The sequence below is a fragment of the Lontra canadensis genome, unplaced genomic scaffold (genome assembly GCF_010015895.1).
Source record: "Lontra canadensis isolate GAN:19392208 unplaced genomic scaffold, GSC_riverotter_1.0 scaffold83, whole genome shotgun sequence".
Taxonomy (NCBI): Eukaryota; Metazoa; Chordata; class Mammalia; order Carnivora; family Mustelidae; genus Lontra; species Lontra canadensis.
This window is the reverse complement of record NW_022631077.1, coordinates 6254924-6282846: the sequence shown is the minus strand read 5'-3', so window position 1 is coordinate 6282846 and position 27923 is coordinate 6254924. Positions and strand designations below refer to the sequence as shown.

The window sequence follows — 27923 nt, the reverse complement described above, 5'->3', positions numbered from 1 at the left end:
CAGTCACAAGAATATAAACTCCTTGGGATAAGGATGATTTTTTTTAAGATTTTTATTTATTTATTTGACAGAGAGAGATCACAAGTAGGCAGAGAGGCAGGCAGAGAGAGCAGGAGGGGAAGCAGGCTCATGACCCTGGGATCATGACCTGAGCCGAAGGCAGAGGCTTTAAGCCACTGAGCCACCCAGGCACCCCAGGATGATTTTTTTTTTTATATAAAGTTTTATTTATTTAAGTAATCTCTGCACCCAACATGGGGTTCAAACTCACAAAGCTGAGATCAAGAGCTGCATACTCTTCTGACTGAGCCAGCCAGGCTCTGATTTTTAATTCTTCTCACAGACAGTCATACATTAAGTATGGAAAATAGTAAACAAAAATTATTTCAAATATTTTCTTAGGTCATGTTAATAGTAACCACAATCTTACTATAAACATTAGCCAAAAACATCCAGACATAAAACAATCACTCATGTTATAATCCTCTGTGCTTCAGACATTTACTATAACTAAACTATGCTTTTTTTAAATTTAATTTAATTTTTTAAAAATTTTTCAGTGCTCCAAAATTCATTGTTTATGCACCTAACCCAGTGCTCCATGCAATACGTGCCCTCCTTAATACCCACCACCAGGCTTACCCAAACCCTCCACCCCTCCCTTCCAAAACCCTCAGTTTGTTTCTCAGAGTCCACAGTCTCTCATGTTTCATCTCCTCCTCCAATTCCCCCCAACTCACGTCTCCTTCCCACCACCCAATGTCCTCTATGTTATTCCTTGTGCTCCACAAGTGAAACCACATGATAATTGACTCTCTCTGCTTGACTTATTTCACTCAGCATAATCACTTCCAGTCCCATCCATGTTGATACAAAAGTTGGATATTCATCCTTTCTGATGGAGGCATAATACTCCATTGTATATATGGACCATATCTTCTTTATCCATTTGTCTGTTGAAGGGCATCTTGGTTCTTTCCACAGTTTGGCGACTGTGGCCATTCCTGCTATGAACATTGGGGTACGGATGGCCCTTTTTTTCACTACATCTGTATCTTTGGGGTAAATACCCAGTAGTGCAATTGCAGGGTCATAGGGAAGTTCTATTTTTAATTTCTTAAGGAATCTCCACATTGTTCTCTAAAGTGGCGGCACCAACTTGCATTCCCACCAACAGTGTAAGAGGGTTCCCCTTTCTCCACATCCTCTCCAACACTTGTTGTTGTTTACTGTCTTGTTGATTTTGGCCATTCTAACTGGTGTAAGTTGGCATCTCAATGTGTTTTTTATTTGAATCTCCCAGATGGCTAACGATGATGAACATTTTTTCATGTGTCTGTTAGCCATTTGTATGTCTTGTTTGGAGAAGTGTCTGTTCATGTCTTCTGCCCATTTTTCAATGTGATTATCCATTTTGCGTGTGTTGAGTTTGAGGGGTTCTTTATAGATCTTGGATATCATCCCTTTGTCTGTAGTGTCATTTGTGAATATCTTCTCCCATTCCATGGGTTGCCTCTTCATTTTGTTGACTGTTTCCTTTGCTGTGCAGAAGCTTTTGATCTTGAAGAAGTCCCAAAAGTTCATTTTTGCTTTTATTTCCTTTGCTTCTGGGGACATGTCTTGAAAGAAGCTGCTGTGACTGAAGTCGAAGAGATTACTGCCTATGTTCTCCTCTAGGATTTTGATAGATTCCTGCCTCACGTTGAGGTCTTTTATCCATTTCGAGTTTATCTTTGTGTATGGTGTAAGATAATGGTCAAGTTTCATTCTTCTACACATAGCTGCCCAATTTTCCCAGCAAACATTTATTGAAGAGACTGTCTTTTTTCCACTGTATATTTTTTCCTGCTTTGTCAAAGATTATTTGACCATAGAGTTGAGGGTCCATATCTGGGCTCTCTACTCTGTTCCACTGGTCTATGTTTTAACTTAACTATGTTTTATCATTACACAACCCCAGTCCTTGAGGGGGGAGTTATGTCTGCCCTATTCAGCCATCTGATATGGTGCAGAGCACATGGGTAGCCATCAGTAATTATACCTGAATAAAGTCATGAATAAATCAATAGATGACTGGGAGAATGAATGAATGGAATGGCTTCTGAAATTTGGTTCAGATCTACCTAATCACACTTGCTGTTGTGATTTCATAGATGAGGCTCTAAAAAGCCTCACAAATAATCTTGTTGGTAGAAATGAGTTAATTTTAAATGCTACAAGTATATCAAATGGGAATAATAATGTACAAAAGTAAACTGGCACTTTGGAATAATACATAACATTATAAAATATATTATGAACCTTTCAAACTCCCTTTTTTCTACATGAAGTTAATAGACAGTAGAAAACAAATGTAAGATAGGAAAGGCAGAAAAAACTAAAAAGAGAAAGCAGAACAGTTGAAGAAAGAAGAGAAGGAGGAGAGAGAGAGAGAAAGAATGAGCTCCTTTTGAAGTAAAGAAGAACTCAATTTAGATCAGTTTTGTGGGGCATGGAATATCCTGAGAAATATGTCCCCAGGGTCCTGTTAATTTTCACTGTGGTTATATATGATAATGCAGGAATTACACTGCATATCTGAATCCACAGACTTCCAGATACTTGAAATCTTAAGCCAAACTGATTGGGAAGGCTGTAAGCGATATTAAAAGTCTGGAATTGTTTCAAATTTCCTTGTACCTCCAAATCTAAAGACACCTAATTACAGTTTTGATGCCACATACTGAAATGTGTCCTGAAAATGCAACCAAAGAAGTTTCAGCAATGCAGAGCTTCCCAGAAAAGTGTAAAATTTAAGTGTCAATAAAAAAAGAAGGGAACTGACTCAATGACATCATTAAAATATAAAATATGTTTTGTATCACATTTAAGTGAAATCACATAATTAAAATTTACAATTTTAAAAATAAACAAATGTCAAAAATGTTTGCTTTTGCAAGTGGAATGTACCTATTAAATGCTTATAAACATTTACAGAAAGATTCTTGTTTTATCTTTCTTCCTCAATAATGGCTGTATGATGGTAATTTTTATGTGTCAATTTGATGGGGCTAAGAGATCCCTGGATAGTTGATAAAACATTATTTCTCTAAAGGCTAAAATACCTGATGAATACAGATGCAAAAGTTCTCAATAAAATACTAGCAAACAAATTCAGCCGCACATTAAAAGGATCATTCACCATGATCAAATAGGATTTATCCCTGAGATGCAAGGATGTTTCAAAACATGCAAATCAATCAACGTGATAAACCACATTAATAGAACGAAGGAAAAGAATCCGGTGATCATTTCAATAGATGCAGAAAAAGCATTTGACAAAATTCAATATTCATTTATGATAAAAAACTCTTAACAAATTAGTCAAAGAAGGAATATATCTTAACATCATAAAGCCCCTACATGACAAGCCCACAACTAACATCATTCTTAATGGTAAAAAGTTGAAAGCTTTCCATTTTGGACCAGGAACAAGAAAAGGCTGCCCATTCTCACCAATCCTATTCAACATAATACTGGAAGTCCTAGCTAGAACATTCAGGCAAGAAAAAGAAATAAGATATCAGAATTGAAAAGAGAGAAGTAAATTTATCTCTATTTGCAATTGATATGATTTTATATAGAGAAAATCCCAAAGAGTCAATGAAAAAAACTATTAGATCTAATCAAGGAATTCAGTAAAGTTGCAAGATACAAAATTAACATATAAAAATCAGTAGTATTTTTATACACTAATAATAAATTCTCTGAAAAACAAATAAAGAAATCAATCTCATTTATAGTAGCATCAAATACAATAAAATACTTGAGAATAAATGCAATGAAGGAGGTTAAAAACCTGTATGCTGAAAAAAAATTGGTGAAAGAAATTGAAAAAGACATGATAAAAATGGAAAGGCATCCTGTGTTCATGGACTGAAATAATTGATATTGTTACAATATCAATACTACCAAAAGTCATCTATAGTTTCAGTGCAATCCCTATCAAGATTCCAATTAACATTTTTTATAGAAGTAGAAAAAAAAACACTCCTAAAATTTATGTGGAACCACAAAAGACCCTGAGTACCCAAAGAAATCCTAAGAAAGAGAAACAAAGCTGGAGACATCACTTTCTGATTTTGTGCTATACTATAAAGGTACAGTTATCAAAACAGTATGGTACTAGCATGAAAACAACCAGATCAATGGAACAGAATCAAGAGCACAGAAATAAACCCAAGTATATATGGTCAACTAGGTTTCACAAGGGAGCAAAAATACTAAATGGAGAAAAGAGAGCTTCTTCAATAAATGGATATTCACTTATAAAAAAATTAAACTAGACCCCATCTTATGCCATTCACAAAAATTAACTAGAAATGGATTAGAGACCTAAATATAAGAACTGAAACCATGAAACTCCTAGAAGAAAACACAGAAATAAAGTTCCTTGATATGAGTTTTGGTAATGATTTTGAAAATAGGACCCCTAAAGCACATGCAACAAAATAAAAAATAAATAAATGGGAGTGATCAAACTAAAAAGCTTCCATACACCCCCCTCCAAAAAAGTTATTAGCAAAGTGAAAAGACAACCAACAGAATGTGAAAAAAATACTTACAAATCATATAACTGATAAGGGATTAATATCCAAAATATATAAGGTTGTATACATACAACTCAACAGCAAAAAAAACACTAAAACAATAATAAAAAAAAAAAACCTCAAATAATCCGACTAAAAATGGACAAAGGACTTGAATACATATTTCTCCAAAGATGATGTAAGAAAGAGGCCAAAGTACATGAAAAGATGCTCAACATCACTAGTCATTTGGGAAATGCAAATTAAAATCACAATGAAATATCATCTCACACCTGTTAGAATGCCCATCAGCAAAAATATAAGAAATAACAATCGCTGGCGTAGATGTGGAGAAGAGGGAACACCTGTGCACTGTTGGAGGGATTGTAAATTGGTACAGCCACAATAGAAAACAATATGGAGGATCCACAGAAAGTTTAAAAAAAAAAAAAGACTATCATGTGATCCAGCAATTCCACTTCTGGGAATATAAGCAAAGGAAATGAAAACACTAACTGGAGAAGATATCTGTACCCCCATGTTCATAGCAGCATATTCACAATAACTAAGGCATGGAAACAACCTAAATGTTCACTGGTGGATGAATGGATAAAGAAGTTGTGATAAATATATGAATATTATTCCATAAAAAATAAGGAAATTCTACATGCTGTAACAACATGGATAGACCTTGAAGGCATTATGCTAAGTAAAATAAGTCAGACATAAAATATCATATGATCTCACTTATGTGTGGAATCTTAAAAAAAAAAAAAAAAAAATCTCCTGGAAAAAGAAATCAGTTACTGGAGGTGGGGGTCAGGCATGGTGGCCAGAGTAGGGACTGGAGGAAGTGGGCCAAAAGGGTACAGACTTCCAGTTATACGTAAGTACTACAGATTCGAGGTAAAACATGATGACTTCAGCTAATCCTGCTATCTGATATCTAAGGAAGTTTTTATGAGAGTATATCCTAAGAGTTCTAATAACAAGAAATTTTTTTTTCTCTTTTCTTTTTTCTCTTTTCATTGTATCTATATGACATGATGGATGTTAGTTGAACCTACTGTGATAACCATTTCCCACATATGTGAATCAAACCCATCGTGTTGTATACCTTAAACTTATACAAGCGATGTGTATCGATTATTTCTCAACAAAACTAGGGGGAACATCCACATTATTCCTAGTAGTGCCTGTGGGGGTGTCTTTGGGAAAAGATTAGCATTTGAATCAGTAAAGTAAATCACCCTCACCATTTATTGAAGAGACTGTCTTTTTTCCACTGCATATTTTTCCCTGCTTTTTCAAAGATTATTTGACCATAGAGTTGAGGGTCCATATCTGGGCTCTCTACTCTGTTCCACTGATCTATGTGTCTATTTTTATGCCAATACCATGCTGTCTTGATGATCACAGCTTTATAGTAAAGCTTGAAATCAGGTAACGTGATGCCACCAGTTTTGTTTTTCTTTTTCAACATTTCCTTAGCAATTCGGGGTCTCTTCTGCTTCCATACAAATTTTAGGATTATTTGATCCAGCTCTTTGAAAAATATCGGTGGAATTTTGATCGGAATGGCATTAAAAGTATAGATTGCTCTAGGCAGTATAGACATTTTAACAATGTTTATTCTTCCAAACCAAGAGCATGGAATGGTCTTCCATTTTTTGTGTGTGTCTTCTTCGATTTCTTTCATGAGTGTTCTGTAGTTCCTCAAGTACAGATCCTTTACCTCTTTGGTTAGGTTTATTCTCAGGTATCTTATGGTTCTTGGTGCTATAGTAAATGGAATCGTTTCTCTAATTTCCCTTTGTGTGTTTTCATTGTTAGTGTATAAGAAAGCAACCAATTTCTGTACATTGACTTTATATCCTGCCACATTACTGAATTGCTGTATGAGTTCTAATAGTCTGGGGGTGGAGTCTTTTGGGTTTTCCATATAAAGTATCATGTCATCTGTGAAGAGAGAGAGTTTGACTTCTTCATTGCCAATTTGGGGACCTTTTATTTCTCTTTGTTGTCTGATTGCTGTTGCTAGGACTTCTAATACTACGTTGAACAAGAGTGGTGAAAGTGGGCATCCTTGTTGTGTTCCTGATCTCAACGGGAAGGCTGTGAGCTTTTTCCCATTGAGGATGATATTTGCTCTGGGTTTTTCATAGATAGATTTTATGAAGTTCAGGAATGTTCCCTCTAGCCCTATACTTTGAAGCGTTTTAATCAGGAACGGATGCTGGATTTTGTCAAATGCTTTTTCTGCATCAATTGAGAGGACCATGTGTTTCTTCTCTCTTCTCTTATTGATTTGTTCTATCACATTGATTGTGAATGTTGAACCATCCTTGCAGCACAGGGATGAATCCCACCTGGTCATGGAGGATAATCTTTTTAATGTGCTGTTGGATCCTATTTGCTAGGATCTTGTTGAGAATCTTAGCATCCATATTCATCAGTGACGTTGGTCTGAAATTCTCCTTTTGGGTGGGATCTTTCCCTGGTTTGGGGGTCAGGGTAATGCTGGCTTCATAAAAAGAGTGTGGAAGTTTTCCTTCTGCTTCAGTTTTTTGACACAGCTTCAGGAGAATAGGTGTTATTTCTTCTTTGAAAGTTTGGTAGAATTCCCCAGGGAATCCATCAGGTCCTGGGCTCTTGTTTTTTGGGAAGTTTTTGATCACTGCTTCAATCTCGTTACTAGATATCGGTCTATTCAGGTTGTCAATTTCTTCCTGGTTCAATTTTGGAAGTTTATAGTTTTCCAGGAATGCATCCATTTCATCTAGGTTGCTTAGCTTATTGGCATGTAACTGTTGATAATAACTTCTGATGATTGTTTCTATTTCCTTGGTGTTAGTTGTGATCTCTCGCTTTTCATTCATAATTTTATTATTTTGGGCCTCCTCTCTTCTTTTGGATTAGTTTGGCCAATGGTTTATCAATCTTATTGATTCTTTCAAAAAAACAGCTTCTAGTTTCACTGATGCGTTCTACTGTATCTCTAGTTTCTATCTCATTGATCTCTGCTCTAAACTTGATTATTTACCTTCTTGTGTGTGGAGTTGGCTTAGTTTGTTGTTGATTATCCAGTTCTTTAAGGTGTAGAGACAGGTGTATTCTGGATTTTTCAATTTTTTTGAGGGAGGCTTGGATGGCTATGTATTTCCCCCTTAGGACCACCTTTGCTGTATCCCATAGATTTTGGACGGAAGTGGCTGGGAAAATTGGATAGCTATATGTAGAAGAATGAAACTCGACCATTCTCTTACACCACACACAAAGATAAACTCGAAATGGATAAAAGACCTCAACGTGAGACAGGAATCCATCAGAATCATAGAGGAGTACATAGGCAATAACCTCTTCGATATCAGCCACAGCAACTTCTTTCAAGATATGTCTCCAAAGGCAAAAGAAACAAAAGCGAAAATGAACTTTTGGGACTTCATCAAGATCAAAACCTTTTGCACAGCAAAGAAAACAGTCAAGAAAACAAAGAGGCAATCCACGGAATGGGAGAAGCTATTTGCAAATGACAGTACAGACAAAAGGCTGATATCCAGGATCTAGAAAGAACTTCTCAAATTCAACACACACAAAACAGATAATCATGTCCAAAAATGAGCAGAAGACATGAACAGACACTTCCCCAATGAAGACATACAAATGGCTATCAGACACATGAAAAAATGTTCATCATCATTAGCCATCACGGAGATTCAAATTAAAACCACATTGAGATATCACCTTACACCAGTTAGAATGGCCAAAATTAGCAAGATAGGAAACAACTTGTGTTGGAGAGGATGTGGAGAAAGGGGAATCCTCTTATGCTGTTGGTGGGAGTGTAAGTTGGTGCTGCCCCTTTGGAGAACAGTGTGGAGATTCCTTAAGAAATTAAAAATAGAACTTCTCTATGACCCTGCAATTGCATTACTGGGTATTTACCCCAAAGATACAGATGCAGTGAAAAGAGGGGCCATCTGTACCCCAATGTTCATAGCAGCAATGGCCACGGTCACCAAACTGTGGAAAGAACCAAGATGCCCTTCAATGGATGAATGGATAAGGAAGATGTGGTCTATAAACACCATGGAGTATTATGCCTCCATCAGAAAGGATGAATAACCAACTTTTGTATCAACATGGATGGGACTGGAAGAGATTATGCTGAGTGAAATAAGTCAAGCAGAGAGAGTCAGTTATCATATGATTTCACTTATTTTTTTTAATTTTATTTTTTATAAACATGTAATATATTTTTATCCCCAGGGGTACAGGTCTGTGAATCGCCAGGTTTACACACTTCACAGCACTCACCATAGCACATACCCTCCCCAATGTCCATAACACCACTCCCCCTCCCAACCCCCCTCCCCCCATCAACCCTCAGTTTGTTTTGTGAGATTAAGAGTCACTTATGATTTCACTTATTTGTGGAGCCTGAGAAATAACACGGAGGACATGGGGAGATGGAGAGAAGAAGAGAGTCGAGGGCAATTGGAGGGGGAGATGATCCATGAGAGACTATGGACTCTGAAAAACAATCGGAGGGTATTGAAGGGGCAGGGGGTGGGAGTTTGGGGGAGCCTGGTGGTGGGTATAATGGAGGGCACGTATTGCATGGAGCACCGGGTGTGGTGCATAAACAATGAATTCTGTTACACTGAAAAGAAATTAAATTTAAAAAAAAAAAGTAAATCACCCTCAGGAATGCTGGTGGGCATTGAGCAAGTCTGTTGAGGGCCAAGTAAAGCAATGGGCAGAAGGGAGAACTTGCTCCCTTAGCATTGGGACATCCATCTTCTTCCGCCTTTGGATATAAGCCCTTGTGGTTCTGAAGACTTCAGAATCAGACTGAATTATATCACCAGGTTTCCTGGTCTTCCAGCTTGCAGATGGAAGATGGTGGGACTTCTCAGCCTCCATTACCACATAAACCAATTTCTATAATAAATCATGTGTGTACTTAATATATACACCTATCTATCACAATTAAGGGAAATGACTAATATAAGCTGCATCTATCTTTTTAGAAATAAGTAGCCCCGATCTATTCTATTCTTCAAATCTTCATAGAGATATTTTCCAAAACCTCCTTTCACAGCTTCACAACACACATTGTTCAGACAAAGTGTTTATAGAATTTGATCATGCCTGCCATTTTGCCTAAGAGAGTAATTATAGAGCAGTCACTGCTGTGGCTTTACACACACACACACACACACACACACACACACATCTATAGCAAATGGAGTAGTAGAAAGAAACGTGCATTTACTTTGAAAGTCCAGGTAATAATTTTAAACAATGATTTGAGAAGGAGACAGTTACGAACTGATCACTTACACACCTAAATTAACATCAAACTTGTTTTCTGTAATGGTACCATTTATGCACCTGTTTTTATCTGCCATGTGCTGCCATAAGGTACAAGTTTCTGATGTCATTTTTCTCTTTTGTCAAGGAAGTGACCACACTGGATAATGTCACATGGCTCCTCTCTCAGCCATATGGATGGAAAAGGCCAGATCATAAAACACTGTTCCAGGTGGCCTCTGAAAGTCTCCATAAGAGTGTCACATCCACAAAAATACAACAGAGGAGAGAATTCATGGGGTGACAGCAGCAGACGGTGGTCACAGGAGCAGTAGCATAGGCACAGTTATGTTGCAATTTTATCATCACAATGTATAGCTGAACAGATCAAGCTGCAGCTGGGATTTGCAGAGTGAGGTGGGTCTGTGATGACAGCTGGTAAATAAACTTCCGTGTCTGCATTTCTCATGGTGGTCAAAGACTGGTGCAGAAAGCACAGGCCAAGGATGTAACTAAATACAGTGCTAAGTTATTGCATCTTATCACATGGATAGGCCCAAGCCAATAATATGGGTGGGATCAGTTGTCCGACTTAGGAACCACCAAGAAAGCTCAGGAACCACATGGGTAAGGAGCAACATGGGGCACCTTTGGAAAGGTCATCTTTGATAAGCAATCTTGCTATACCATTGTCTTTCATTCTTTCTGTTTCTAAGAAAAAAAGATATTGAAGTCTATGAGCTAAAGTCTCACTGGCAACCGATGAAAAGCTGAAGATGACATATGTACTGTGAACTGACTCTGTGAACACTGGCTCAGTAACTAGGGTGGGTCAGAATATGCACAGTAGGACTATGATTCCAGGGATACAGAAAACAGGGGTGGGGGCTGGGTTATTTTCCTTTCAACGTTCTGAAATAGCATCTTCTTAGACCAACAATCTACCATTAAGCTAAGTAATCTGAATTCCTTCATTTTTCCTTCTGAATTGTTTCCAAATTAGCATTCCCTTTAAAATTGACTGTACATTTCTCAAAGTACTTCACTACGAAAACATGAAACTATCACATTCTTTTCTTTAAACATATCTGATAAATGCCAACAGGAGTGGATGCCTACATATCATGTCTGTATTTATGCATTCCAATATTCGATGGTCATTCCTCTTCTGTTTGTAGCTTATTACTGTTAAGATCGTTATCTCCAGAACCTTCTTGCAGATTGTTCCTGTTGCATAGAATGGACTTTATACATGAATATGTAGTTTAGTCCCACCAGAAGCACCATTTCCCCTGTGCATGAACGTAATAGAAGAAAATAAGTCTGATTATCAGAAACTCCCAGAAATATTCAATGATTTTAGTCGTTAGGCTTACACAGATAAAGCTGATAAAATTTGCCATGACTTACTGCACTATCGTTTAACTCATATTTAGTTCAATCTGGACAACGTCCTTCTAATGTCATCTGACTCTGCTGCTATCTTGGGGTAAATTATATCACATTAAATGTTGTTCTTACAGTGTTAATCCTACCACCTAGTTGTGATTGCTCCTATGAGGTCAACCTCCAGGGCTCCAGACTACCCTGGAGAAAATCATGGCTACACAGCAGCTAAACATCCATTACCACAAATCTGATGCCTGCGGGATAAGGGTTCTCCACTGCTTTTCCTTTCGCTTTGAGTCACAGAAAGCACATAGGCATGGCAGGTGTTGCTTGACTCAAATCTAAATTTCAGATAACCTCCTAATTAAATATAATGCAAAATACAGAGTGACCAAAGAAGTGTATTTCTTTTTAGAAAAGAGCTTTAACTACCATTCCCTACAGGCATTTCAAACCTTTCCTTGGTAGAATGGCCATTAATCAACATTTCAAATTTTTGAATTGAATCAAATTTTATAATGACTAAAAATATAATAAATACAGGGGCGCCTGTGTGGCTCGGTTGTTAAGCGTCTGCCTTCGGCTCAGGTCATGATCTCAGGGTCCTGGAATCGAGCCCCACATGGGGCTCCCTGCTCAGCAGAAAGCCTTCTTCTCCCTCTCCCACTCCCTGTGCTTGTGTTCTCTCTCTCACGGTCTCTCTCTCTCTTTCTCTCTGTCAAATAAATTTTAAAAATCTTTAAATAAATAAATAAATAAATAAATATTAAATATAAAGTTCAGATGTCTGAAAATGTTTAAAAGTAATTATCTCATCAGTTTTGATATGGTTCTCTAAAATAGTAGAATCATATTATTTCCTCAATATAATAGGACAAAAACAAGGCATCTTGAATTTGACCCCATTCATATTTTTTTCAACTATCAAGTGAGTTTGTCATCGAGAAGTATATGAAGAAAATCGGCATCCTGTACTTTGTATCGTCTTAAAAGAAAATCAAGCTACCACTTCTATCTTTAAAAAACTCCCCCAAACCTCTGTCCTCCAATAAAAATATAATCAGTGGAGAAGGAGTTAAAAAGTATGTATACAAATACTTCAGGACTAGTCAAAGAAACATATTAATAATAGATGATCAATGCTCCTCTGCGTGATGTAGTCCGTGAAATGTTACAAAACGTTAAGTCTCCTACTTGTGAAATGCGTCAACAGAACCATGAGTATGAAGGACAGATCCCCGGGTATGACTCCATCTGTATTTCCAACCACAGCTCTCTGTTCAGATGAAAAGACTGTGAGAGGATCTTTGCAGGCTTCCTAATTGTTCAGAGGCTTCACCTAATGATTCTCTAATTGGCTCTGTATTTAGGACTCTCAGTGGTGTGACTGTAACATTCCCATCTTTGACAGTCATACACTCCAAGGCCAAGAAGTTGTTTCCCATCAAGGAGAAAAAAAAATGTCTTAAACTCTCACGGAGAGAAAGGATATTTGGGAGTAGAAGTCTCAATGGTATAAGAAAGTTATATCTGCACAGTGAAAGCATTTCAGAAGTGGTTTATCTGTTGAAGAAAATAGAGCATGCAAAAATTGTGGAGTATCTGGTCGGCAGAACACCTGCATTTCATTCTTTTGTTTTAGGATAAAATGGGGTGCCTCCCGAGGGACTCCAAATATAGTTATCAATCATGAGGAAGCTACCTTCTACTAACAGAAGCAGAAGGGATATAAAAGCTGTTTCAAAGAGTTACAGTGTCTCTTCTTATTACTTAAATCACCTGGATCACATTTTTAAAATTATCTTTCATGTAAAGAAATTGCTTGCTTAAATAATTAGTCTTTCCAGCAGGTTTGGCCTGAGCCCAGAAAAAATGACTCTTTTAATCCAGTCATAAGGTAACACACATAGAATTTTGCTACCCACATTCCTGCATTTCTGATGGCTTAAGCCGTATCTTAACAATTTCATATACTCCTTCATTTCTCTGTATTTCAGTTTGCTCATCTGGAAATGGGACTATATTAATTATCTGCCTACGGAGATGTTCAAAGAATGAAACAAGGCAACTGAGGTGCCATAAGATTTTGTTCCAATTTGTGACAATGCTTACTTTTCAAAAAATAGGTTTTAGTAAGAAAATAAAATAAATATCTTTTAATGTGTTTTCAAATGAATCTCCTTCCGAGAGCCTCCTTCAGGAATGACATTGAGGATTTTCAGTGTGGGGAGAACAGAAACTGAAGCCCATCTGAAGCCTAGAAGAACCAGATGTGATGCAAGGAGGTATTTTGATCTTTTTGCCATTGATCAGTTGGCATCCCTGTGGAAGGAGCTAATTAGAACCAATAACACAGCCAGGTGGCCAAGCTGAGCACTGGAGTAAGTCCTCCAACACTCATGGGAGTCGATTAACATGCACAAGGGAGAAATGGCTTTCCCTTGTAGTGAGGGATTCTAGAGCACAGTCGGTCACCCAGAAATGAAATTCAGGAATTATTATCAATTCTGGATCCTGTAGTCACAAATCAGTTACCAACTACAATGTACAGGGAGGTCTGAGAGCTATTACATGAAAGCAGTTAATATTGGAACTTCTGAAAATAAAAACTCCTCCATTATGTTTAAATAATTTTACAGATGCACTCAAAGCAATAAATAAAACATTTAGGCTAGGAAATATACTTTCTATTCATGCATTAATTAGTTACATTAAGGGCTTATAAATCAGACCCTCCTTGGACAAGAAAACTGCCTTTCTTCTGAGGAAAGCCCCGGCCCCGTAGCATGCTGGTAAATGTTTAATATCTGCCTCTGAGGGGTGGCATGAGGGCCTGAGTTGTTTTCTTTGTGTATTTTCTTGATATAAATACTTCCACCATAATAGATTTTTAGCTACCAATATGATCTCACTGGATGCAGAGTTAGAAAGAGAAGGTCAACAGCACCCTGCTCTATAGAATGTTCTATCATACAGACACAACGGATAGCACAGTTCACGGTATGATGCAGTAAAATAATCAGGAAGGGTTGAGTTTTTAATTTAATTTAAAATGTATACAATTAACTTTTAATTAAGGCTGGGTTTAACAACCGACTCGCAGAATTTCTAGAAATGTAACCGCGAACTCTCCCCAGCTGGTACAAGCCAGCTCCAGGACCTCACTCCCTCCACCCGCTCTTCCTCATCCACATAAAAGGGATGTGTATAGAAGAGAAATTAGAAATCAAAGCCTGAGAAATTCAATTTAAACACAGGGGTGCCTGGGTGGCTCAGTCAGTTAAGCGTCTGCCTTCAGCTCGGGTTGTGACCTGAGGCTCCCGGGATGTGATCTCAGGGTCCTGGGATCAAGTCCCACTTGGGACTCCCTGCTCAGCGGGGAGCCTGCTTCTCCCTCTCTGCCCCTTCCCTCTTCTCCTGCTCACTCCCTGTCAAATAAATAAATAAAATCTTTCAGGAAAAAAAAGAAAAAACATAAGGATGACTTTGCTAATAGTAAAAATTTCCATTCTCAGAGATATTTTAGAATCAACAAGAGAGTCTTCAGTGTTGAAGAATCATGCATAGTCCTACCATGGTGCTAAAGACAGTTCTAGATTAATTTCTTAAGCACCCCGCAAATCTAAGATGCACTGCCTTTCTTAAACTATCACTTACAAGAGCTCCCTCATCAAGAATTTATATTTTAAATACAAATTGATAAAGAGTTGCCACTAACGAGGATTTTCTATTTCCCGTTATCTTAATTATGCTCATTTACAGCTAGTTATCAGTACAGGAAACATATGAGTGTAGAGCATTCTTCTTTGTACCTTAATTAACCGATTTAACCAATCAACCTCTATCGCCTAGGGCTTCCCACATGCAAGCACTTATTATACTACATATTAATCAATAGCAAAGTAGAGCCATGTCTCTAATTACTGGAATCGAGAGAAACCGTCAGAAATAGATTTACGACTTATCATCACATCCATTGACCTCATATCTCTTACGAGAATCTGATAGCTAAAATCCTATTCCAATACCTCTTGTTAATAAAGTAACTGGGTATCTGTAGGAAAGCATTCATAATGCACATACCCATGAAGGGAGTGGAGAGAAGAAACTCAAACACTTAATTCTACTTTATAATTCTGAAATACAATTAATTAGGAAAACCATTCCAAAGAATACTCCTCTATGGAAAAAAGAAAAACAAAACAAAACAAAACAAAAAAACACAAAGGAAAGAACAATATCATTAACACTGCCATGATCTTGCCCTGCTTCCCAACGCCTGTTGCCCACTGGCCTTCACTCTTGTATCTCTTTCTCAATAGACAGATGCTTTTCCTCCAAATCAAGGAAATGGGGATTCTCTCACCGGCAGCAAACACAACAACAATCTACTTGTTCAAAAGTTTCACCTTTCCTATGGCATTGAGTAAGATGCAACGCTTTCACAAGAATTATTTATGCCCATCTTAAAATATCTGTTCTCCAATTCTCGACCTAGACCATAAGATAAAAATGTTCTATCAAAGGGATTTAGGGCCTGTGTCCTATTTTATTTTAGTATGTTTGCAAAATGTACCAAATTAAAAATGTAAATGAGTTTGTGTGATGTGTAATTTGCTTGTACTACATTTTAACTGGCATTGTGAATACTAATCATTGATAAAGTGTTATCTTTTAGTCTAATGTTATATTCTGTTATAAATGCATGAAGATTCACACACATTAATACCAATTAGTGTTAATGGGAATTAGAAAGCATGAATATTTGATGCACCTAAGAAAAAAGGTCCACTCAAACGTTATCAAGTTTTTGCTAAATGGTCTCCCTAAAATTGACATTCAGAACACCTCCAAAATGATGTTTGAAAAATCTCACTTTTTAATATTAAAATCACCTCCAAGTGTGACATGAGAAGTATTACAAGAAAATCAAAATGAGCAATTAAAAAATAATCATTTTCGTTGTCTTTTTCATCTTCTCCTTGTTGTCTAAACTACCAAAAAGTCCTAAAAGCTACCCATTAATGAGCTTTCCTTTCGAAACAATTAATATATTTATTCTCCTATTCCATATCACCTCCGCAATGACATTAGGCAGCTAACTGTAAAATATGCCAAACTAAAAGGCAGCCAATTCTGCAGCCCCATGTCAGGCTCCCCTTGAAGCAAGGCGAACACAGCTCAACACAGCGCACAAAGCACACAACCTTAGATTAAGGCTCCGCTCTCTCAAATACATTCTGTTTCCTTTCTTCCTGGACTCTTCCATTGTGCTGGTCATCTGTTGGCTCCATTTTTTTTTTTTTTTCTGCCTAACACTATTATTGTTTCATTTGGACACTGGGACCTTGGGAGAAAGGAAGGGACATTCTTCTACTTGTTTATCATCTTGCTTTAAAAGCCCTCAAATTCTGTGTTTTCTGTTCTGGCTTTTGTTTTTATCTTTAATAACCCATTGTTACTAAGTAACAATTGAATCCTGCTATATTAGGCAAAACATACTTCACCTGATAAAAAACAAATGCTTAAGAAAACAGTCCAAATATACATATATAGATCTGTTCTTTTTTCTGCTCATGCGTGTAAACTCTTGCAAAGAAATTCTGCAAAGTTTATATTAATGTGCATTTTGTCTCTAATACCCAAAGCTCAAGTAATATTAAGTCAGAATTTCTTATACTGAAAGTATTTGAAAGTCTTCCTTATGTAATCAAGATAATTGTCCAAATTTTTCCTAGAATCCCAAAACATACATTGTAACATCTGTAACAGAATGGTGGAAAAGATGAACAAAGTAATTTTTTTTTTTTTTAAGTAGAAAGTACTAATGAAGTTCTGGGGAAAGAAAGTAATTTATTTCTCAAAATCTTATGATATGGATTACCCTTTTAGGGGAAAACAAAACAAAACAAACAAACAAACTAGGCAAAAGAAAAACCAACATGAAAGTGACCAGAACGAAAATGATTTGATTAAAATTGGGGAAAATTCCAAAAAAAAAAAAAAATCAATAGCACTTGACATTTTATGAAGAATAAAGTAAGACAAGTATAGACAAATATTTCCATGTTGGAGCACTTACGCTCTCTCTCTCTCTCTGAGTGATTTCATCCAGGGCTTTAAAGACCAGTGTTGCTCATGAGCCTCAATTCTGAATATTTAGTCCAGTCTTACCCTCTGAGTTCCAAGCTCATAAACCTTACAGGTACTCAGCCTTAGGTATCAGAATCCCAAAGTGTCTCCAACAGAACCTTTATGCCTCCAGGCAAACACTCCTGCTCCACCTTCACCCCCACAACACCCAATTCTCACACTCTCAGTGAAAAGCACCAGTTACATTCTGTTATACAAGATGTGTAGATCAGCAAGTCCTAGGGGTCCCACCTCCTAAATCATGTCTCAAGTCCATCCTCTCCCCATCTGTGCTGTTATGACATGTGCCTGACTTGCATTATCTCTTGCTCAGAATAACGAAGAGCATCCTGTCTCCCATTTCCTCTGGTTTCCCTCTAATCTGTTCTCTACTCAGCAGTGAGGGTATTTTGAAATGTAAGTCAGATGATGGCACGACTTTGTTTAAAATGCTCCAATGGGGGCACCTGCATGACTCAGTGGGTTAAGCAGCTGCTTTCAGCTCCGGTCATGATCCCGGGGTCCTTGGATCAAGTCCGGTGTAGGGCTCTCTTCTTGGTGGGGAGCCTGCTTCTCCCTCTGCCTGCTGCTGCCCCTGCTTGAACGCTCTCTCTCTCTCTCTCTCTAACAAACAAATAAATAAAAATTCCTTAAAAAAAAAGATACAGTGCTCCAATGGCTCCATATTGCCCCTTAAACAAAGTTAGCTGTCAGAGCACGTGGCCAATACCAGCTCATAGCACGCAGTCTCTCCCACTGCACCCTAGCCACACCAGACTCCTGTGCACCTAGGAACACACTATGCTCTTTTAAAACTGGCGACTCTGACCATTTGGTTTCCTCTGCTGAGAATGACCAAGAGTTGGTCATGCAAAGAGAGGCATGACCAACTCCTGGCATGACCAACTCCTGGTCATTCTTTCAGACTCAGCTTCCAGATTCTGGGAAGTCGTCCTGACCACCCCATCTAAGAAGAACGTTTTTCATCTCCTTAATGACACGGAACAACATCTGTGAGTACTTAATCTTTGTTTACTTATTTATTGACAGCCCTTCAGCCCTCAGATATAATTCACACCAGTACGCCCCCTGCTTAGGGACTCTGAATATTTGTTCAATGTTGTTGATTATTTCAGATCCAAGAAGCATAGAACAAAGTAAAGAGAGTGCAGACTCTAATCTGAACCCTGGTTCCAGCTCTATGGTTCTGGGCATGTTACTCAAACTCTCTTTGCCTTAATTTCTCAATCTCTAAAACGAGTGGTGGTGACAGCGATATGATTTCATAGACATAAAGTACCTAGAATAATGTCTGGCACATTAAAAAATTCAATAAAATTTAGTATTCATCTATGCATTCATTTATTCTCCAAATATATACTGAGTGCTTACCCTTTGTAGGGTAGAGTGGAGGATCCTGTGAGTAAATCAAAGTCTTTGCCCTTTGTGCACCTAAAGTCCAGTAAAAGAATTAGCACATACACAAAGAGATAAACACAAAGAAATATAAGATTAGTGTCCTAAGAAAATAGAAGAATAAAAATAAAAGATTAGTATTTGTTGGCTAGGGCTACCATAATACAATAGCACTGAGTGGCTTAAACCCCAGAAATTATGTGGTCTCACAGTTTTGGAGGTTGGATATCTGCAGGCTAGACTAATAGGGTTTTGGCAGGATTGTTTCCTTCTGAGGGTCAGAAGAGAGAATTGGTTCCATGCTTCTGTCCTAGCTCCTGGTGCTTCTCTGGCAAACTCTGGCTTATAGAAACATCACATTAACCTCTGCCTTCCTCATCATATGGCATTCTTCCTGCGTGCATACCCGTGTCCAAGTTTCCTCTTTATATAAGGACACCGGTCATACAGATTAGGGGCCCACCCTATTCCAATATGACCTCATCTAACTAAGTACATCAGCAATCATCCTTTTTCCAAATAAGATCAGATTCTAAATTACCAGAGATGAAGACTTCAAAATAAAAATTGGGAGGCAGGGGTGTGGGGAGGTACGACACACAAATCAACCTATAACAAGACCATAAGAATAGACTATTTCCCAAGCAAATCCAGTACTTCGAATGTATACTTAAATAACAAGATAATAAGAGAGCTATAAATGGATCTGGATTTGTTAAAAAAAAAATTGCTAATGCAGAATATTTTAAGGATTTCAACGGCAACCATGTTATAACACCAGTCTCATTATTAAGCATAATTTCATTTCCTTAACTGTTCCTCAGTTTCATAAATTGAACCAGAGTTTTTCAATAAAGAGGAGGAATGGAAACTAAATGATTAAGGATTATATTTCATAGGAGAAAAGAAAGAGCTGATAAAATGAAAAACATGTTAAAGCAAAAGTATCAGTATATCTACATAGCAAAATAAATGTATCTCTGCATCCACTGCCAAATATGTAGTCCAGATGAGTGCTATATTTCATAAAACTAAGTTTAAAACATGTTACCACAAGGACACCATCATCATTCAGACACCTCTCAACACATTTTTACCTCAGCATGACTGGGTAACAGGTGGTGACAAGATAGCTTGAATGTGGTACGGAGAGAAAGTTAACTTGGTTTTCACTGTGAGGGAAAAAAACAACACTAGTTTTCTTTAATTTGAAAGGATGGTCTCTAAAATAAAAACATACAGACTATGAATGTGTTCAAAGCTGTGTGTTTTCTATAAATCTTCTAAAGTTTTCTGTTACTATAGGTCTGTAAAGCAAAAGTTTCAAATTTTGTTCTGCTGATTATTAGGCCTAAAAGGCATATGGCTGTCACCTTTCCATAAAGTGATGCAATAAATCTCCTCTAATAATACAACAACCAGGGACAAAAGTTCTGTCGAATGTGTCTTCAAGTCTCCTCTGTGATATGAAGAAAATGTCTTAAGCTCTGTGGAAACAATCCCTTGCCAACCTAGTAAGTTCAACACGTCAGTAGGGCCCCTATAAGAAGATGGCTCTGTGGCATGCGGTGTCAATTTTATACTTTAAAAAAATGCAATTAAGACTTCTTTAAATGTGGCGACTAAAAAAGATTTACTAAAAGCCAATGATCAGGTGTTCCTTTTTATTTCTAGATTACACATACATGATCATAGAATACACATTGTTTGAAAACAAGCAAAATGAAAAGTATCCTTACAAAAATATATATTTAAAAGTCCTTAGGTGACCCGATGAATCCATTACACAGTGGTGAATGGCTTTTTCAGAAAGGATTACTTGGCACAGTTTTCTATGGATGTGCATTCAGGCTTCTCAATTCCTCTGTAAATTCATTCAGTAGAATTAAGAACAGGAATGTAAAATCTGGGGCAAATACACAAATTTGCTTAGGGGTAGAAGCATGGAGAAAAAGTAAGGATGGGAGATAACCAAGAGAAAGAAAGTAGAAAGACCGAGATTTTTGCAAAGCAAAGCTCCCCCAAATACACTAGCCTAAAAATGAGTTCTCTCCAATTCCTATTCTCAACCTGATGTTTCACTCCAGAGCAGGGTTTGGAGGAAATGTGAATGAGATAATAAAAACCTTCCCTTGTGTCTTTAACTTTTAGAAAGAGTTAATGTGCCATCTTTTAATGACCTGCATAGTTACCCTTAGTCATTAGCATGTAGATTCTTTTCAGCAAATGTGTTCTCCACATGCCATTCCCCTCTCAACACCCACTCTTATTTACTGCTTCATAACCTCCAACTTCCAACAGTTGGTGGGAGCAGGAAAAAAAAACATGAAAGGGAAAAAAATGACAGCTGGTTTCAGTGGAAAGAACACTAGAACTTCTTACCCGGTTTTTACTGGTTTTACCCAGTGGCATGTTGGAGTTGGCTTATACCCGCTCAGAATCAGTTACATTTTTACGATTTTGTGAGCCAGTTGTTAAATTAGAGCAATTATTAAAATTAAATAATATAAACTTAAATTTAAGTAAATAATATTAAAACAGAGGTACTAAATATTTAAAACATATCCCTTTCTATTTTACTATCTTAGTTTCACCATGCTTTTGAGGTTATTTATGCCTATTTTATCTGTATGCTAGAAATGCTATGTAATGGTGTACCTAAAACTGGCCAAGGTGGGAATATTTACACCAAAGAAATTGGCAAATGCTAAAAATCAGGGTGTAACTCTGTTCTGTTGATGATCTAGGCTTCAGAAAGCCATGGAGAATGTTTTCTAGTAACATATATTAAACCTAAAATGTGTCATGTCATTATCCTGTCAATAGCACACAAAAAAACTGAGGAAATTTTCCAGCATGTGAAAATGATTACCCAACTCAGCAAAGAAATCTGCTGAAAGAGGAGGTCATTGAGAGGACATGACTGCCAGTTGACCCTGGAGCTGGACCAGGACTATACAAGCCTCCTTACTCCTTCCCCTGTCCTTGGAATATACATCTTGCCCATTGTTGGTGTCATTTCAAGGACACAGCCTTGAGAAAGCAGTGTGCTATTCAGACCATCCAGATGATATACCTGAGTGAACCCAGTGAAGGGCTCTGTTAAGTTTCTAGAAGGTGGGGCAATGACCTACTCATCTTGTAGCAACTTCATGTGTAAGTTACCTTGCTTATGAAATCTACCACTTACCAATCTGGAGTGGCCTGCCTCTTCCTTCAGTCTCTCCTCCTTTCCCTATATAGGGCCAGTTCTGAATTTCACCCCAGAAGTTTCTGAGGTTGTGAACCAACATCACATCACTGATGGAGTGAAATTCCAGTACTGGCTTCCTTGTTTCACTTTCCTATTACCCCTCAAAGTAAATAAAGACATCATCCAGCATTCATATCAGAACTACAGAACCAAGTGTTAACCAAATTCAACAAAAAGATCTGCAGCATTAAACTGGCTATATAAAATTTATGATAAAGAACATTACATATATTAGTAGCCATAGTAATATTAGTCAAGTGAATGCTACACATTCTTTAAATACACGCTACATAGTGTATTATACAGTATCATAATGTAATAATGTATGTAATATAACACATACTTGTTTTGTTTGAGATCCAATTATTAAAGGTTTACCGTCACCCCTGTCTACCATGAGAAAACTATTGATTTGGAAAAGTTGTTTAACTCTGAGTATTATCTTCCTTATCTGTCAACTAGTGATATGAGTGCCTTCCTCAGAGGATAATTTTAGGAGTAAAATAAAATAGTTTATGCTAAAACCCTGTGTGGATTACAAATGTTAATTATTATCAAACATTCAGCAAATACATTTCAGCTCCTAATATGAGCTCTCTTAAGAATTCTCAAGTTTTGCAAAGATGAATAATGTTTAATCCTTCTCCTCAGGTTGCTTACAGTCTAGAGATGAGAGAGGCAAATAAAATGATATAAGAAGATGAAATGTGATCCAACAGAGAAAAAAGCAAAGTGCTATGCAACTCGAGGAAAAGAAGTGAATGCTTTTACCTGGAGCACCAGGGAGCACTTCACTGAGAAGGTAGAATTATGAGGTAAGTTTTGAAGAGTCATTTGCAGTTGTACCAGTTGAGATGGTGTATGTGGAAAGGGGAGGCATTCCAGGCTAATAGATGAAACACCAAACATATCATCATCACATGTATTATAATACCAACTAAGGAAATCATAATTGTATTGATAAATCCACTGCATCAAAACCCCTTACTTGTTATTTCCAGGTACAACAGAAAGAATTATGCCATTATACATTATGCAATCCAGTGTGCCTAACGATAATCTTGCATAGTCAAGAGTTGACTAAATATTTATTCAGTTTTTTCCAATTTATAAGCCATGTTCATTTCTAAGAACCGAAGTGTAAATTATCCTAAGACCTTCTTTCCTTAGTGAAAGAAAACATTCATGTACAGGTGATTTTTTAAGTTATTTTTCAGGAAACTCCTCTGTATAATATGTCCTCAACAGGACAGAAGGGACTAGCCTATAGACATAAAGAAAACTTGCCCCTGATTGCAATTCTATAAATACATAAATCATGCACCTGTTACGTAAACAATGAAGAACAGGTCTAAAGTGAGGTTTTAATGGGAGAGTGGAACACTGAGGCAAGAGAAAAGTGAAACCTTTTAATACATTCATGGGAACAAGGGCTAACTATCAAAGAAAGAGCATTATTTCATCTCTCAGTTAATGAGTCCTGCAAGGGTTGACATTACTCAGTAAAGTTCACTGAAAAATTTTCCCCTTGCTAGTCAAAATACACTAATGTTTGTGACTTTAAAAAACAACATTTTGAAGAAAGCTTGGCCAAGCATGTACAGAATTTAAGTGTAAAAGGAGAAGATGTCTATGAATCTTTCACACACACAAGTCTGACATGATGGGTCTGTAGCCTTGACCTCAAGTGACAACGGAACAGACCACAGATCCAGTCTAAGTCCCTATAGGACATATGTTAGAAAAGCACCCCCCCACACACACACACTGAAATGAAAGCTTTTTTCCCCTTCACTCTGGATCTCTCACCTCCCAGTACATGCTCTCCCTCGGCAAGCCACCCTGCCAATGGAGCCTTCCACTCTGTTCTCTCCCTGATGACAACTGTCAGTCTGTCGCTGTGTGAACCTGCAACATTTCAACAAAATCTAAAAGGAAATTGATAGCGCAGGGGCCGAAATACTCTGTTTAAAACCACACAGCCAGACCTCCTCCCTGGAGATCCAAGCCTCCTCAAGCACCACCTTTCAAACTGCTGAAGGTAAGAATCACCCTAGTCTTAACTATAAGAGTTAAAGCGGTTTCTGTCTGCTCAGAACCTGAGCACTCGCAAGCACCTTCTAATTAAACAACGTTACTGGAAATCATCCCGAGAAGAAAGAGCCCACAAGCCCCGGGGAAACTTCAGCAGGAAAGCGGAGGGTGCTAAAGCCAGCGGTCCAACCAGGGGTGGGGTGCGGGGGCGCGGTGCGGGGAAATCGCTCACTCTCCCGCGCCGCCGCAGCGCCCCCGGACCTCCAAGGCGACGCCCGCAGGGTGCGCGGAGACCCCCCGAGCGCGGGGCCAAGAGGGAGAGACCGCGCCCTCCCGCAGGCAAGGGCGATCGGTTGAGCGCCGGGGGCGGGAGGGCTGTGAGAGTCCGGGCGGCGGGGAGGCGGGAGCCGCCAGGAGCTCCGAGCTCACACGCCCACCCGGCGCCAGGGAGGTGCGGGTCCGAAGGTCCGCTGAGAGGGGCCGGGAAGGCCGGTCCCAGGGCAGGCGCGGGTCCCGGGACTGGGGCGCGCGGGGCACTCACCAGCTGCAGCGCGCAGAGGCAGATGAGCGAGCAGCGCCCGGTGCAGCAGCCCATGGTGCCGGCGGCGTCCGAGCGGCGCGCGCGGGGAGAGATCTGCGTCCTCCGGCGCCGCGGCTCCCGACTCCGGAGCAGCCCCCGCCCGGCGCTTGCCCGGCCCGCGGCCGCCGCTCGCGCCTCTTGGGGTCTGGGCTGGCGCACCGCCTTTGTTAGTTTCCCGGGCGGGCAGAGGTCAGTCCGGCGCGCTCGACCCGAGCGTCTGGCGGGGTCCCTGCCTCCCACTGTGCAGGTCTGCTTCTTGGGGAGGGGGAGCCGGGCGGGCGGGGCGGGGGGCGGAAGGGAGGCTACAGATGGTGAGTGGGTGGAAGTCTGTTTAGGGGAGGGGAGTATGAGGAGGTGGGCGTCTGAAAAGTGGAGTGGGCTGTCTGGGTTGGGGTGTGTTGTGTGTGTGTGTGTGTGTGTGTGTGTGTGTGCGCGCGCGCGCGGTGGGAGGCGATGAATGAAAGGGAGTGCCGCTGAGGAGGCTCAGCCAGTCTTGTTAGGAGTCTTTGGAGAGAGAGAGGCTGAGGGAGACGGAGAATGAGAATGATGAATATGAATGAGCGTGAATTGGGGCGGCTGGCGGTGGTGGTAGAGACCTTCGGCGGCGGGTCCAGCTGGGGAGACCCGGCCTGGGCTTTCTCTCTGGGGTTTGCGCTGGGGCTGGGGAGGGCCCTCAGAGGCGTGTGTAGAGGAGGGGACTGGGTTTTGCTGAGCTGCCCGAGAGGTGGAGAGGGTGGGAGTCGAGAGGGCTTGGCGTCCGGAGAAGCAGGTCCCAGAGGCGAGCAGCCAGGGGCGGTGGGGCGAGCGTCGCACAGCGCCGGGCGGAGCTCCGGGACCCGAGGCTGCGAGCTCGGGCGGCCGGAGAGGAGCGGGCTGGCGGACGCTGCGCTGGCGCGTCTACTCCGCCCGACTCTGGGAGCGCGGCTCGGGGTTCCCGGGGCCGGGGACGCTCCTGCCCGCCGCAGTCGGTTGCTCAGAGGGCGCCCCTGCTGGAGCCTGGGAGCCAAAGTTGGAGCGAGTTGGCGTGGCCAGAGGCGAGGAGGCGGCAGTGAAGAGCAGCGCCGGCCGGAGCGCGGGGCGAGCCGGGACGCCACGAGGAGCTCTGTTTTGGGTTTCCCAACTAAGGGCTCTTTGAAATTGTCGCCAGGCAGGAGAGGAGACGAAGCGAGAGAGAAGAGGATGCGTGTCTGTTTTCGAGGAATGGAGAATATTTCCGCGATGAGGATGTGATTTCTCCTCCGAAAAAAACTGAGAAAGGGTTTGGAAATAAGACCTCGTCCCAGTGAGAGTTAAAATCCCAGACTAACTCTCCATGAATCCCAAGGAGACTCTCTGGCTCTGGCTCGCGTAATAGAAGAGAGCAGAGGAGGCCTGCCGCGGATCAAATGTCTTGGGGCCCAATGTCAAATTTCATGGGCACCTTTGCTGTACGTACCTGGTGGAACTACTCTAGTCGCTCCAGCACGCTGCAAGAGCAGGGAGCAAGCCTCCGGGCCATTTGTCACAGAAGAGGCTTTCTTCAGGACTTGGCACAGAAACCCGGTTTCTAACCTAATGCTGCTCTCCTGGGTCCTTCGTGGTAGGTTAGCAGGAAAGGGAGAGATCTTTGCATTTTTAAAACATTCACTCTTCACATGGAAACGATGCTCAGGTCATTCCTGCAGGCATGAAAGGGAGTTATAGGCTGTTTTGTTTTGTTTTGTTTTGCAATTTACTGCCTTTTTCCGGACTGTTCCTCCAGGACCTACATTTGTAACTGAAAACAGTTCTAGCTCCCAGAAAAATCTTTGCATGGTAACTTTGAAATTTTAATAGGGACACAGAAATAACCTCAGGATTTGGGACCATAAAAGGGCCAAAAACATTCATTGTTTAGGTTCCACTTCTGTCCATTATCACAGAGAAGAAGAAAATGGAGTCAGAAGCCTTTGTTGTTGTTACTGTTGTTGACCCAATCTTTAAGGCATCAAGGGATGAAGGACCAACATTTCTTTTATCAATAATAAATGTAACCATCACGATTTATGATGAATGAAAACAATAAGGAAAAATGGACCCTGACAAATAAATGATTTAGTGTATCTTAGAGGGCAGGACAGAAAGTTTCAGGCATCAGCCCCTCTGAAAGCTGTAGGAGGCAGCTGAAGAAGCAGAGGACATGAACAAGTCTATCTACAACTTCCAGAAATTATCATAGTCTCTTCGTCTCCAACGATTGTGATGGATGGTGATAATAAACATAGTGTCCCTGCTTTCTCTCCACCTTACATATGCTCTCCTCAAAATACATTTTTTTTATCATCATTTTATTTACTTATTTAGAAAGTATGAAATTTGCAGCCAGCACACCCTGGGTCCTTGCCAGGCACCAGTGTAAATGCCTTATGTATATTCACTTACTTAATCTTCACAAGAGCTAGGAGATCAGTGCACCACCTTGAGCATCCCCAGTAAAAGGATATGGAAATGGGAACAGGGAGTCTCATGGCTACTGAACGGATGAAAAGGAATGCAAAGCCAGGTAATCTGACTCAAGAGCTCCCTGATTTACACATTTACCACATTCACCATTGCCTCTCAAGCTTAGGACCCAAGAAACACCCCCACTGGAGCCAACCGCTCTCCGGAAGTAGGTATAATAATTTGCATTGACTCCACCTCCAGAGTCAGTACCACCCAGGCAGTGTCCTTTCAGGGGATCAATCCAGTCTTCCAGTATCTTTCCCTTTCCCACTGCCCCCTCTACTGATAGACCATGACTGGAGTTTCTTCCTGGAATCATTGAAGACAGTTGAAAATGCATTTGGCTTTCGAAGAGGGGAAGAGGGAAGAAGCAAAGATAAGAGGATGCTATAACAAGTCTAAAAATTGTGTGAAGTTACCTTTATTTTTCACTGCAGTCTCTTACTCTCATTTGCTAAATTGAACTGCTTCACGAACTAAAAATCTTCCTCCCTCCCTTCGTTTCCTTCCTTCCTCAATCATGTCTTTCTTGCTTCATTTCTACATTGCTTATTATGTCAAGGGCCATGCTGGTTGCCAGGTTTGCAAAGGTAAATGATATATTCCCTTGCTTCCCGTCAAGCGCTTGGTGGTGGGAAGAGAGAGCCGCGGAGTGAATGGAGTAGAGCCCAGTGTGAGGAAAGTTAGCACTGAGTGCTATCACTGAGTTTTCTTTCTGTGAGGGTAGGGAAGATTTTAAAGAAGAATTACCTGTCTCTTGGGGACAGGGGTG

At 39.8% G+C, this 27923-nt stretch overlaps 1 protein-coding gene across 3 annotated transcripts in view; it reads right to left on the bottom strand.

Moving 5' to 3' along the window:
- Positions 1–25113, bottom strand: part of NKAIN3 (sodium/potassium transporting ATPase interacting 3) — a 605428-nt gene extending 580315 nt beyond the window's left edge. For all 3 annotated transcript variants that reach the window (XM_032882627.1, XM_032882628.1, XM_032882626.1), the window contains exon 1: positions 24650–25113. In XM_032882627.1, coding sequence (XP_032738518.1) covers positions 24650–24703 — 54 coding nt within the window. In that variant the 5' untranslated portion in view covers positions 24704–25113. The remainder of the gene's footprint in view (positions 1–24649) is intronic.
- Between the last annotated feature and the right edge of the window lie 2810 nt (positions 25114–27923).